At 41.0% G+C, this 14,876-nt stretch overlaps 2 protein-coding genes across 3 annotated transcripts in view; both read right to left on the bottom strand.

Moving 5' to 3' along the window:
• LOC112073695 (serine/threonine-protein kinase 33-like) overlaps nt 1–4,477 on the bottom strand; it is a 50,642-nt gene extending 46,165 nt beyond the window's left edge. Inside the window, 1 exon segment of the mRNA XM_024140946.2 lies at nt 4,336–4,477. The gene's annotated coding sequence lies outside the window, so the exon portion shown is untranslated.
• A 1,481-nt stretch (nt 4,478–5,958) lies between these two features.
• Nucleotides 5,959–13,081, bottom strand: LOC112073699 (ras-related and estrogen-regulated growth inhibitor-like protein). Of its 2 annotated transcripts, XM_024140950.2 has the most exons (5): nt 12,909–13,081; nt 12,132–12,188; nt 11,405–11,478; nt 8,586–8,734; nt 5,959–7,667 (listed from the first exon to the last, which is right to left on the bottom strand). In XM_024140950.2, exons 1-5 carry the CDS (start codon nt 12,958–12,960, stop codon nt 7,373–7,375), a joined length of 627 nt encoding a protein of 208 aa, XP_023996718.1. In that variant the 5' UTR covers nt 12,961–13,081; the 3' UTR covers nt 5,959–7,372. The 2 variants fall into 2 exon arrangements, with proteins under 2 accessions (XP_023996718.1, XP_023996719.1); XM_024140951.2 differs by lacking the exon at nt 12,132–12,188.
• Between the last annotated feature and the right edge of the window lie 1,795 nt (nt 13,082–14,876).

Here is a 14,876-nt window from a genome sequence, read left to right on the forward strand (position 1 = left end):
TAGAGGACGCGTAACAGAGCCGCGTTGGTTGAGAATTGTGGGGAGGGAGGTGCTCGATCAGGCTGTGCGTTTCCAGCGGGTGGTGGTCTCAGAGCCATGTAGCTATGTCACAAAGGGCACTGGACTATAGTATCTCAGCATCAGTAGACTATGATTTACGCTTTACGCTTTCTCAAGGCAATTCAGAGAAGCAGATGGTAATTTTGGTGCGAATAGAATGGAGTCGTAAGTGCATTTAGATGCGTGAGCCGCTGTAAACTTTCTTCACAATACAACAAATATAGGCTTTTTCTGTTCAAGACAAGCCAAGGTACAGTTGAAGTCGGAAGTTTACATACACTTAGGTTGGAGTCATTAAAACTCGTTTTTCAACCACTCCACAAATTTCTTGTTAACAAACTATTGTTTTGGCAAGTCGGTTAGTACATCTACTTTGTGCATGACACAAGTAATTTTTCCAACAATTGTTTACAGACTGATTATTTCCCTTATAATTCACTGTATCAATTCACTGAGTCAGAAGTTTACATACACTAAGTTGACTGTGCCTTTAAACAGCTTGGAAAATTCCAGAAAATGTCAATGCTTTAGAAGCTTCTGATAGGCTAATTGACATCATTTGAGTCAATTGGAGGTGTACCTGTGGATGTATTTCAAGGCCTACCTTCAAAATCTGTGCCTCTTTGCTTGACATCATGGGAAAATCAAAAGAAATCAGACAAGACCACAGAAAAAAAATTGTAGACCTCCACAAGTCTGGTTCATCCTTGGGAGCAATTTCCAAAATATTGAAGGTACCACGTTCATCTGTACAAACAATAGTACGCAAGTATAAACACCATGGGACCACGCAGCTGTCTTACAGCTCAGGAATGAGACTCGTTCTGTCTCCTAGAGATGAACGTACTTTGGTGCGAAAAGTGCAAATCAATCCCAGAACAACAGCAAAGGACCTTGTGAATATGCTGGAGGAAACAGGTACAAAAGTATCTATATCCACAGTAAAATGAGTCCTATATTGACATAACCTGAAAGGCTGCTCAGCAAGGAAGAAGCCATTGCACCAAATCCGCCATAAAAAAGCCAGACTACAGTTTGCAACTGCACATGGGGACAAAGATCGTACTTTTTGGAGAAATGTCCTCTGGTCTGATGAAACAAAAATAGAACTGTTTGGCCATAATGACCATCGTTATGTTTGGAGGAAAAAGGGGGATGCTTGCAAGCCGAAGAACACCATCCCAACCGTGAAGCACGGGAGTGGCAGCATCATGTTGTGGGGGTGCTTTGCTGCAGGAGGGACTGGTGCACTTCACAAAATAGATGGCATCATGAGGGAGGAAAATTATGTGGATATATTAGCAACAATATTAGCAACATCTCAAGACATCAGTTAGGAAGTTAAAGCTTGGTCGCAAATTGGTCTTCCAAGTGGACAATGACCCCAAGCATATTTCCAAAGTTTGGGCAAAATGGCTTAAGGACAACAAAGTCAAGGTATTGGAGTGGCCATCACAAAGCCCTGACCTCAATCCTATAGAAAATGTGTGAGCAGAACTGAAAAAACATGTGCGAGCAAGGAGGCCTACAAACCTGACTCAGTTACACCAGCTCTGTCAGAAGGAATGAGCCAAAATTCACCCAACTTATTGTGGGAAGCTTGTGGAYGGCTACCCAAAACGTTTGACCCAAGTTAAACAATTTAAAGGCAATGCTACCAAATACTAATTGAATGCATGTAAACTTCTGACCCACTGGGAATGTGATGAAAGCTGAAATAAATCATTCTATCTACTATTATTCTGATATTTCACATTCTTAAAATAAAGTGGTGATCCTAACTGACCTAAAACAGGGACTTTTTACTAGGATTAAATGCCAGGAATTGTGAAAAACTGAGTTTAAATGTATTTGGCTAAGGTGTATGTAAACTTCCGACTTCAACTGTATAACACCATGTCATCTTCTAACTGTACATCAAACAGTGATCATAAATATTGACTCTGTATATGACATGAGTTTTATGATATGGAAACGTGAAGTGCACATTTGGACTTGCGGGTGTTTGGCTTGCTTATATGACATCAAAGCTGTATTTATTATAATCCTCAACGTCTTATCTTTCAAAGTAAATAGAGTCCTTGTAATTTACAGCATTTTCCTCACTCAGACAACAAAACATTTGCAAAAGTTGTCCAATCAGTGGGAGGGATAGGGGCAAATTCTTGTCACGCTCGGGGCTCAAAACAGAACGGCTGTCAGTCAAAACCCATGCAAAGCTGTGAAGTGGAAAACCTGAGCTCTGAAGTAATGTATAGCAAATTACAGTACAGCCACTTATCAGTGTCCAAATCTGCCATTTTCAACCCGTACAAGTGTAAAGGCCTACGCCTGCCGATAGTTACTTGAAATGAGACATAACCATGCCAAAACATGATTCAAAATGTCAATTCACTGACAGATAGCTCATGAAACACTAGCTTCCTGAGCAGGCAAATTGACATTTACAATAGCTGGCTAGGCTAGTCAGACTAACATTGACTAGCTTTCAATAAATTGGCTAAGCGATCAACAGAGTTACCTCTTCATACGATCAAGACAATTCACATTGCATGCTGCATATTTCAAGTGCACTCAAAAAACAGATTTTGATCATATTTCAGTCTTCATCAAAAATTTCTGCAAGAATTTAAGGTGCCAACCAATTTTATAGTCATAAGACTGTATGATATACAAAAAAAAGAAATCAACGCCTCCCTTGACGGGGATCGATCAACTTCATGCTTTTCGGCCCACTGCAGTTTATCTTAGACTGGTAGGCCTAGTCATAGAGATCTTATTAAATTACCATTACTGTTCTAATTATATGGGCCTAGCCTATTCAAACGTGTCATTAGAGGAAGCCATGAAACAAGAACATTACATTCTTAACCAAGAAAGGCATTATTGCAGGAGGAGCCAATACCCAGCTGCTTGAAACAATTATTTCAACCTCATACAAGCAGCAATTAACTTTCTATGACCTGTTCCTGCTAAATATAATTATCTGGCATGAAACCTGCATAGTAGTGTTTTAATGTGTGTGATGTTTAAAAACATTCAATGCACTGATTGAATGGAGTTTGAAGGATTCCTTTTAACAGCTTTCTGTCTGCAAATGAAGTCAGATAGCTAGTTTTCTACTTACAGTGGTGGAAGAAGTACCCAATTTTCATACTTGAGTAAAGATACCTTCATAGGAAATGACTCAAGTAAAAAAGTCACCCAGTAAAATACTACTTGAGTAAAAGTCTAAATGTATTTGGTTATAAATATACTTAAGTATCAAAATGAAAAGTATAAATAAAATTGCTTATATTATGCAAACCAAGCAGCACAATGTTCTTTTATTTTCTTATTTTTTTTAATCTACAGATAGCCACAGGCTGGCACACTCCAACACTCAAGACATAATTTACAAATGAAGCATTTGTGTTTAGTGAGTCCCAGTAGAGATGTTCTCTTAATAAGTGTGTGAATTGGAGCATTTTCCTGTCCTGCTAAGCATTCAAAATGTAACGAGTACTTTTGTGTGTCAGGGAAAATGTATGGAGTAAAAAGTACATTATTTTCTTTATGAATGTAGTCAAGTAAAAGTAGTCAAAAATATAAATAGTAAAGTACAGATAGCAAAAAAACGATTTAAGTAGTACTTTAAAGTATTTTTACTTAAATACTTTACACCACTGACTACTTACCTACAATATATGTTGGGAAAATAGTTTTAGGCCTATTAGTTAGGTAACTTATTTTCCACACACAGTTCACTGATGAAATAGAGCTAACGTTAGTAATACAGGACTCCTCAAAATAATCATTAACTACATCAGGGATGGGCAAATCCAGTCCTCGGGGGACGGATTGGTGTCACACATTCGTCCCAGCACCTGCTAACACACCTGACTCCAAAAATTAACTAATCATGATCTTCAGTTTAGCATGCAATTAGTCTAATCAGCTCTATTTGCTAGGAAAAAATGTGACACCGGCACACCAGCCCCCAAGGACTGGAGTTGCCCATCCCTGAACTAGATTAACGTTAATCTCGAATTAATTAAATTATATGTAGCCACCGCCACAAAACGTAATATATAGCTACATAATTACACAATATTAATGAAGACTACCTAACGTTAGTCATCAGCAAAAAAAACTGCAGAGGCTAGACAAAACAAAACACACTGCTGCTTTTGCGTGTGTTGCCATGGCAACAGCGAGAAGTACGCAAACTACCTACTTTTCATTGTAACATAGCTAACTCATTTAAATCCTATTAATCTATTACCATGCATTTACCTTATGTTTGTTTGTTGAGGGTAACGGTGAGATCCGTTATTGTATTCATCCAACGTTACAGTCTCTTTAGCAACCAGGAATCAAGTGACATCGCAAGAGCCACTTTCCCAAACTTTTCTTGCGTGATGCGAAAGGTGGTGTACTACGGGTACTAAACAGGGACAAAAAAGCGCAATGAAAATCTGGCGTCATATAATATTCTCTACCCCAACAGCAACACTTGATTTGAATGCTCTGCTAAAGGAAATGTATATTCTAATAGAAATACATAATTCATGTATTGCTGTTACGGTATACAAATTGTCATACATTGGAATGTTTTGAATAGTTAACCTATTTATTTTCACACATTTCATGAAGATAAGAATACGTCTATGACTATGGTAAGTCAAACTGAATAGCACTATGGTTTACGTATGCAAACTTCACAGGGTGGCCTATCTGCCTACATGGTGATTAGTCCCCATCTAGTGGAGAAAAGTGATATAGAAAATGATTGCCGTCAATATGTTTATTATTATTTTGTACCTAATGTTACAATTCCATTTCTGTAAAATTCAAAAAGTCATATTTCCAATTATCAGCTTTAGGAGGGAACGATACAGTTTAAATGTGATAAACAGTGGTATTTGGACCTCCTTGCAGTACACATTTTTAGACCTACCTAAATACCAAGTTGGCAGTTTATGAAGATGACAGCAACATTATTTTTGACAAAATGCAATCCCTGTTACTGTAGCATGACAACAACTTTTAATTAATCTTAAAAGTAAAGGCAAGATCATCAAACACATTGTAAGTGTTATTAGATTCCAGAGCTCCTTTGAGTCCCCCACTTTAATAGCTTCCACTGTTTGGGCATCTTGCCAGTACTTGGACTGTCCATTGTAAACATTAATTATGGTTGCACATTTGAAAGAGTGATGCTTGTATAATATACTTTTGCAATTTTATTGTCTATCAACATATGACCACATTTTCTAAATACAACAGAATGGAAAAGACATAAAACATTATTGTGATATTAAATTCCTTATTAAGAACTGAGCCAAACTAAAAAAGCATTTCAAACTTAGGGATAACATTTTGGACAGACATGCTAAAGACAGACATTTGACAGACATTTAAAGACACTACAAGCTGAGTTAAATCAATGTTTCTGCTCCTTTGCAAAGATAACAATCACTAGACTGAAATCCAAGCACAGCAGTTAAGCCTTGCAGGTCTGAGCTGGGTTGTATACACATTATCCTACCAACAGTCGGCACATAGTTTTAATGAGACTCCAAAGCAATGACTGGTATGCTAATTGTGGGTTGTTTTGCATTCGATTCATATTCAAAGCACTATTATTGGATGAAAAAAAGAAAGGTGTTTCACCAGAACAAACTATTGGAGCGTAGCTGAATCATTGACTTTAAACCACATTATACAAATGGGACATTATTTAGTTCATTTAATAATTCACACAATACCCCCAAATAMCTCTTTAATTGCAAGTTGGTCCACACTAGGCATAATCACCCACTGGGTACACACTGGTTGAATCACGTTGAACCAACGTGGAATAAACATTGAATTGACATCTGTGCCCAGTGGGTAATTTTCAACTAGAAACAAGAATGAGAGGGAACGTTTGTTTTTATGCATAGCACAATCACAGACATTTGCTCGTACTATCCAAAGTTGTAATACATCAGCAAACACATTGAATACAGGAAATCAACAGAATATGTACATGCAAAAAAAATTGCTGCACATTCCTTTACTACTATGTAGGGAATGAATATACTAGCTGCTTACGTTCCTGTCCACGGAAAAGCAATTTTACCCATTGTTACAGCTTAAAATTAGAAACAGCCCATGTAATACTGCCACAGCAGAAATTCAATAGGATTTATGTGAAGTCATATGCCATAAGATGTTGTTAGTGAGGCAATTTACCCATAATTCTCACCTTATTACTGTCCCCTCTGAGAGGTGGAATTTACATTAAGACATTGGTGCATATTCCTTGATGCAAACTCAAATATATTGTGCTCTTAGAAACATAAAACTACTTTTGGAAAGTAATTTTCCTTTAAATAGTTTGGAATTAGGAAAGGAACTTAAGCGTTGAAGGATACTCTACTGGCAACATGGGATTTAGAATATCAAGAGGGAAAAATTAAAATGTAAGAAGATCTGAATGGCAAAGTGACTTCTTGAAAAAAGAGAACAATTATTTGATTACATGACACTAAATAGGGTCAGCCGTTGCTAAATACATAGATGTTACACAATCAACAGTAAACAGGGGCTACAGATAAAGTCTCAATGGTGTAAAGTACTTAAGTAAAAATACTTTAAAGTACTACTTAAGTAGTTTTTGGGGGTATCTGTACTTCACTTTACTATTTATATTTTTGACTACTTTTTCTTTTACTTTACTACATTCCTAAAGAAAATAATGTACTTTTTACTTTTTACTCATACATTTTCTTTGATACCCAAAAGTACTCGTCACATTTTGACAGGAAAATGGTCCAATTCACACACTTATCAAGAGAACATCCTTGTCATCTCTACTGCCTCTGATCTGGCGGACCAACTAAACACAAATGCTTCATTTGTAAATTAATGTCTGAGTGTTGGAGTGTGCCTCTGGCTATCCGTAAATAAAAAAGATATACCAATTGTGCCATCTGGTTTGCATAATATAAGGCATTTTTAATTATTAATACTTTTACTTTTGATACTTAAGTATGTTTAAAACCAAATACTTTTAGACTTTTACTCAAGTGTTATTTTACTGGGTGACTTTCACTTTTACTTTTCTATTAAGGTATCTTCACTTCTACTCAAGTATGACATTTGAGTACTTTTTTCACCACTGTAAAGTCTGGACTATGACGTATGTCATTCAAACTTACAGAGCTGTCCCTGTCCCTATCACAAGAAGTGTTCATCAGAATCAACAACCCAGGCGTCCACAACATATAAACACAAGTCATCCCAATCAAACATCCCATCAACGTCCACATGAGCACCCCCACCTTCAGACAGATTTCCTCCTCTTACCGAAGACATTGTTGATGAGCTTGGCCATGGACTTAGAGCCACTGTAGCGGCGGCGGTCGGCCCGGTACTTCAGGTGATCCATGACGTGGCGGATGAGCTTGGTGAAGAGGTTGGATATCTCCAGATAGTCCTCTGCTGCAGACACCTCCTGGAAGTGGCATCTGTGCTCCTGAGCCAAGGCACAGCCTTCCTCTTCAAACACCTGACGGGCGTGGCACAGGTCCTGCTTGTTCCCCACCAGGCAGATTGGGATATCCATCTTGTCCATCTCTCTGTCCCAAACAAGCACACCAGGGTCAAAAACCTCCCTTAAACTTTCCTTAAAATGATCATAAACTTAATCAAAATATGTGTTTCTGCTGACTCATCACGAACTTCATCTGACGTTCATCACATTCATCTGAATTAGTAAGGCTGTGTAAACTACTGACATGTTTACTGAAGCAGCCCACGGTATCAAAGGAAAACGAACCAAGTAGGCCAAGTGGTGGCTTCAGTGAAGTTTCAGAGAGTTTATATAATGCAGACAGGCCCTCGCCCAAAGTYCTCTTTTGATATACAGTYAGGGTGACTTCTGCTTCACATCTATTTCATGGAGTGTCAAACCATCAGGACCCYGCTGAAGTAAAATCCCGCTACACAAWTTAGGRCTGACRACCCATGTCATTTTGTGAGCCATATGTGAGTCTTTATCATCTCAAGCTGTCCCAGCTCACGCTTCCACACAGCGGCAGTCGACTGGCTGCAAACTACTTTCACTTAAAGTCCTGTAACAAATGTCCAGTGGAATCCCAATAGTTCCTCTAGTATTTAATCATGTTTTAATTAACGCCTCTGAGAAAATTGAATACAAGTCATTCTGGGGCAAATTCAATTGAGCATGAGAAATAATTTACTCATATAATTAACTAAGTCGAGCCATGAGGTTGTAAATCCTACAAAACATGTTTATCYAGAAGGAAAAGCCTACACTTCTATCACAGACAGCTGCCTTTTGTGTTCACTTTGACTTCTATTTTCTCTATGATACAACAATGTTAAAATCATGTTGGAATCTGTCACTTTAACTGGTGTGTGCCCCCCTGTTAGCCTAAACGTCTGTCCAGGAATGGGAATCATTAATTCATCAAAGCCCAATCCCTTCCCTCTGGTAGGCATCAGGCACTGGGTCACAGGTCACAGTCACTCACCCCTTGCAGCTCTCTCCGCGGGCTTCTTTGATCTGACATAGGATGTTTTGGGCATTGAGGAAGGACGTTCGGTCACTGATGTTGTACACCACGATAAATCCATCGGCCCACTCCACCGGCTCTTCCAGGATACATCTGCTCTCTCCACTCTGACAGGGCAGGGGACAGGGGGTGGACAACAGATCACAAACACATCCTCACACATCTTACCTAACTTATGGAAACTAATGGAAAAAATATTATGAACGATGTTTTCACTCAAAGGCTATTTTACATGGAAAATTGTCACGCCTGCCTGGTGCTCAAAGGCGCCAGGCTCCCCAGCATTACGCACTCCTGCCACCATCATTACGCACACCTGCCTTCCCCCCCATCACGCGCATCAGCGATTATTCGACTCATCAGGACTCAATCACCTCTGTCATTACCTCCCCTATATCTGTCTGGTTCCCCGCTCTGTTCCCTGCTTCAGCATTAATTGTCGTTTGTCGTTGTTTACCCGTATGCTGACGCTGCTCCTGTTGTGTTACCTGTCTGTTCCTGATTAAATGTTGATTCCCCGTACCTGCATCTCATCTCCAGTGTCGGTCTTCACAGAATGTTGAAGCCATAATACAAAGCATCGGGGAGTGCTGGCATTCCGATTGGTGGGCCGGCCATTGATGGAACTGGGGGTGCCCAAGCCAGCTCATCGTGCTGCCATGCCCTAGCTGGCTCGACAGGTTCTTGCCCTGGTTGGCTCGGAAGGCACCCATCCCACGTCGGGCCTCAGCCGGATCGTCAGGTTTTTACGTCAGGCTGCTACGCCTCCGCAGGATCATCAGGCTCCCACGCCTCAGCGGGATCGACAGGCTTTCACGCCCCAGCTGGATCGTCGGGCTTCTATGCCTCAGCCGGCACGCCAGGCTCCCATGCCTCTGCCGGTTCGTCGGGAGTTTACGCCCAGCCGGCTTGTCCAGCATCTGTGCCTCGGCTGGCCTGTCAGGCTCGGGCAGGTGGGACGCCGGGTGGCGCCCCCAGAGAGGGGGGTACTGTCACGCCTGCTCCCGCTCCCCCTCCCTGGCGCTCAAAGGTGCCAGGCTCCCCAGCATTACCCCCTCCTTGTTGTTTACCCGTGTGCTGACGCTGTTCCTGTTGTGTTACCTGTCTGTTCCCGATTAAATGTTGACTCCCTGTACCTGCTTCTCATCTCCAGCGTCGGTCTTTACAGGAAATAAGGTAACTGTGCAAAACCTTTAAACTATTTAATAGAGGTCCATTTTATTAGGTAGCCTCACCCCTCAGAGAACTATGGAATATGAGAAAAGTAATGGGAAGTGAAGCTGTTGAGTACAAGCTTGTGTTTAAATCATATCAACGTTTATTGGTTGCGTACACAGACTTGCAGGCGTTATGACAGGTGCAGCGAAATGCATATACAAAGTTGTCTTTGACCTAAAAACGGGGCAACCGTGTCTGTCGGCGCCATCTTGTCAACTTGAAAAAGACTTGCCACAGGAGCTTACAAATTGGTCCATGATATCTGACATCCCCTACACCATTGAAGTTGACATTTAAAATGGTTAGGTAAAGGTTATGGTTATGGGTAAGGGTAGGGGTTAAGGTAGGGGTTAAGGTTAGGGTTTAGGGTAGGGATGTCCAAACGATTCTGGATAGCACTTACACTTAGAAATTATAGTTTCAAGTTTTATTAGTCGTATGTACGGGATACAAATGGTATACACCATCCAACGAAATGCTTACTTACAGGTTCCTTCTCAACAATGAGAAATAAAAGATAAGAACACGAACATAAAATAAATGGTTCAGTAGAACAGAATAAACATTTGAACATATGTATTATTAAGGCACGATTTATAGTCCAATATTTACAGTACACATGTTTTGGGGAAAGGGGGATTCGGGGCAAGTCAAAGACATGTCAACAGTGCATGACTTCTTTTGTTCCATAAAACAGGAAATAGACCAGAGAAAGACATGTACTGTACAGCAGTAGTTCCCAAACTGTGGGGCGCGTCCCGGGGTCGGCAGGGGGGGAACTCAGTCTGGCTTTAAACTTACTCTTGAAAGTTGTAATAGTAGAATGCACAAGGTGCCATTTCGAAATTGGGTAGCGCATCATCAGTTCCTCTTGTCATGTTAGTCATTGCATACCTTAGAGAGCTATTTATGACTTGTCAGAAATGTCCAGATCAACTAACATTTTTTTATTTCGTTTTTTTAACCCATAGATATTGTTGTAATTTTTTTGTCACTCAAATATCACGAATACACATTAGACATGGCAAAATGTATAGAATTGCAGGAAATAAGCTTTAAACCTGCAGAATTCTCTCCACCAACAAGAGMGGTGTGAACAGTTTGTCATGAACAGTGCTTGTGCCCATAGAAATAGACGTGGCACGTGCATAGCAGGGGGGGGGGGGGTGCGTGGGATGTTCCCCAATGCTGGAAGGGGGGCCCTGAGTGAAAAAGTTTGGGTACCCCTGCTGCACAGTACCACTCACACAGACCCTAAAAAGTGAATAGATGAAGACATGGCACATCCTGTTACCTGAGCCTGGGGGAATCATAATAAAACCCAACATTTGGGAATAAAGGGTACCATATGCGGCTGCATAAGCAGTCAACATGTTCTAGTGCTGCCTGTCTCAGCTTTCCAAGGGCTGATCATTGTGTACAGTGTGTTCTGAGCTGCAGGGGAATATCATAAATCACATCAGAACACAACATACAATCTATTTCCCATGCCATTAGACACTACTATGTTAGGCATGAGCTAAAAATATATGAATAAATGCAGGGAACAGATCAGATACCTGTGAACACGGATCAAATACTTCCAAGTGTAACAGTCTTCCTTCGATGGAGAGCCTTTTACGGTATAAGGAGTCTGTAACACAAGTTCAAAGCATACTTATTGTAATAGGAAATGTGCAATAGTTCAAATCTGATGTAAATAGTCATGTACAGACTTCTCCCATGAAATAATGATTACTGTAAGCCTCAAACATCCAGGCCATGATTGTTCTGATGAAGTAGACTCAGTTAATTCATTTAAAAGAAAGGTCTGAAGTCATATACCCCTGTGTAAACTGGAACATTAAATGCAGCCATCTTCCAGCATGTTAAACAAGCGATGACTAATGGGAACAAGTCATCATGCCAATGAGTTCATTAAGAAAGTATAAGTTACCCTCGGCAAAGCATATCACATTAAACCAAAACATGTCTTAACACATACTATATGTGAACTTGAAGAATCATTTGAATAGTCAAATCAGTAAATTATTACTTAAAATTCACTCACAATTAAAATGCCTGTGTGAACTATACTTAACTTCCTGGTGGATCTTATACTGTGCAGTATGTGTGTTTCATGTCAGACTCCCAGGGGTAATAAAGTAATAAAACGTTTTACTCCCTAAGTTGATGACATTGGTGAACAGCCAGTAGCAACAGACTGTAACTGCGAGCATATCTATATGACATTGTAAAAACATTACTACCCTACATTAAATATTAGTGAGAAATCTGTGTACTCACTGGCGTTGGAAGCATACTCTCCAATGAAACGTTTTGTCAGGAACCTTACCAGAACAGCTGGAGAGGGAGAAATGTGACATGGGTAAGACAGGCTTATTAATATACAGGAAACAAAAACATAAACAACAAATAGTTGAATMTAGGCTTGGATACTTTGGTCTTAGTAGTGGAACCCTGAACAGTTGTTTGGTAAGCTAAAACAGGGCTGTTCAGTCGTGCTGTTTTCCTATTCTGCACTTCTCCACTCTCCCCTCCATGTGGATTGAACACTGCAGTGGGCTTTCTCCTGCATCTACTTMTATTAGTTTCTACCACAGTATCATTTCTCTCTCTCAAGAGACCTTGGTTGAACKTGTTCCAGTTAGCCTGAGGGATCGCACTTTCCCCTGCCTTACAAGAAAAATAATTCCTCATCAATTAGATGCATGTTCCAACCATCAATCTTAATTTCCTCTCTCCAAATCCTTACAAAAATATGGCAACTTCATTACTCTTCTAGAGTTATGATCTAAAAACATTGTGCTTGGAGCTCATGCAGCGATCTCTATCTATCTGTCTAGGTGATCATTTCCCCCTGGTCACGGCTACACTGTACAATGTTACACTGTTTACAGTGAGGGAAATTACACGTTCGTATGCAAAGCATAGAAATAAGCAGTTCAATTATTCTGTTCATTTTGGAGACCTTGCAAGCCTCTACAGTCAAACACAAGAAACCAGACAGTTAAAGAAATACTTAATGATGCAAACACATACATTATTCATTCAGACACTTACCTGATTTCCCTGCTCCCTCGCTGCCCAGCAGAGCCAACTTGATGTCATTCATGTCTGCAGACTGGAGGTGAGCTGCTGAGAAGGACTACCTGAGCTCTCTTTCTTTCTGCTGTCATGTACGTTAGGCGGTATCAGGATTAGAACTGTGCTTGTAAGAACTGCTCAGCCACAACAGATGCCTGTGGAAAAAAAGAAAACATACACAATGTTTCATGTCCCCTCCCACCCAATGAGGAGAGTGCCAAGTTGGATTACACAGAGGTCACCACAACACTGAATACCTTAAGAATCTCTCTTGCTCCTTTCCAGTTAAAACAATAATAGTATCAAATCAAATCAAATCAAATTTATTTGTCACATACACATGTTTAGCAGATGTTAATGCGAGTGTAGCGAAATGCTTGTGCTTCTAGTTCCGACAATGCAGTAATAACCAACAAGAATCTAACCTAACAATTCCACAACTACTACTTTATACACACAAGTGTAAAGGGATAAAGAATATGTACATAAAGATATATGAATGAGTGATGGTACAGAACGGCATAGGCAAGATGCAGTAGATGGTATAGAGTACAGTCTATACATATGAGATGAGTAATGTAGGGTATATAAACATAAAGTGGCATAGTTTAAAGTGGCTAGTGATACATGTATTACATAAAGATGGCAAGATGCAGTAGATGATATAGAGTACAGTATATACATATACATATGAGATGAGTAATGTAGGGTATGTAAACATTATATTAAGTGGCATTGTTTAAAGTGGCTAGTGATACATTTTTACATAATTTCCATCAATTCACATTATTAAAGTGGCTGGAGTTGAGTCAGTATGTTGGCAGCGGCCACTAAATGTTAGTGGTGGCTGTTTAACAGTCTGATGGCCTTGAGATAGAAGCTGTTTTTCAGTCTCTCGGTCCTGCTTTGATGCACCTGTACTGACCTCGCCTTCTGGATGATAGCGGGGTGAACAGGCAGTGGCTCGGGTGGTTGTTGTCCTTGATGATCTTTATGGCCTTCCTGTGATATCGGTGGTGTAGGTGTCCTGGAGGGCAGGTAGTTTGCCCCCGGTGAAGCGTTGTGCAGACCTCACTACCCTCTGGAGAGCCTTACGGTTGTGGGCGGAGCAGTTGCCGTACCAGGCGGTGATACAGCCCGACAGGATGCTCTCGATTGTGCATCTGGTAGAAGTTTGTGAGTGTTTGGTGACAAGCCGAATTTCTTCAGCCTCCTGAGGTTGAAAGGCGCTGCTGCGCCTTCTTCACAACGCTGTCTGTGTGGGGGACCAATTCAGTTTGTCCGTGATGTGTACACCGAGGAACTTAAAACTTCCACCTTCTCCACTACTGTCCCGTCGATGTGGATAGGGGGGTGCTCCCTCTGCTGTTTTCTGAAGTCCACATCATCTCCTTTGTTTTGTTGACGTTGAGTGTGAGGTTATTTTCCTGACACCACACTCGAGGGCCCTCACCTCCTCCCTGTAGGTCGTCTCGTCGTTTGTGTAATCAAGCCTACCACTGTAGTGTCGTCCGCAAACTTGATGATTGAGTTGCATGGCCACGCATCGTGGGTGAACAGGGAGTACAGGAGAGGGCTCAGAACACACCCTTGTGGGGCCCCAGTGTTGAGGATCAGCGGGTGGAGATGTTGTTACCTACCCTCACCACCTGGGGGCGGCCCGTCAGGAAGTCCAGGACCCAGTTGCACAGGGCGGGGTCGAGACCCAGTGTCTCGAGCTTGATGACAAGTTTGGAGGGTACTATGGTGTTAAATGCTGAGCTGTAGTCGATGAACAGCATTCTCACATAGGTATTCTCTTGTCCAGATGGGTTAGGGCAGTGTGCAGTGTGGTTGCGATTGCGTCGTCTGTGGACCTATTGGGTCGGTAAGCAAATTGGAGTGGGTCTAGTGTCAGGTAGGGTGGAGGTGATATGGTCCTTGACTAGTCTCTCAAGCACTTTC

Source organism: Salvelinus sp. IW2-2015, unplaced genomic scaffold (genome assembly GCF_002910315.2).
Source record: "Salvelinus sp. IW2-2015 unplaced genomic scaffold, ASM291031v2 Un_scaffold2338, whole genome shotgun sequence".
NCBI lineage: Eukaryota > Metazoa > Chordata > Actinopteri > Salmoniformes > Salmonidae > Salvelinus > Salvelinus sp. IW2-2015.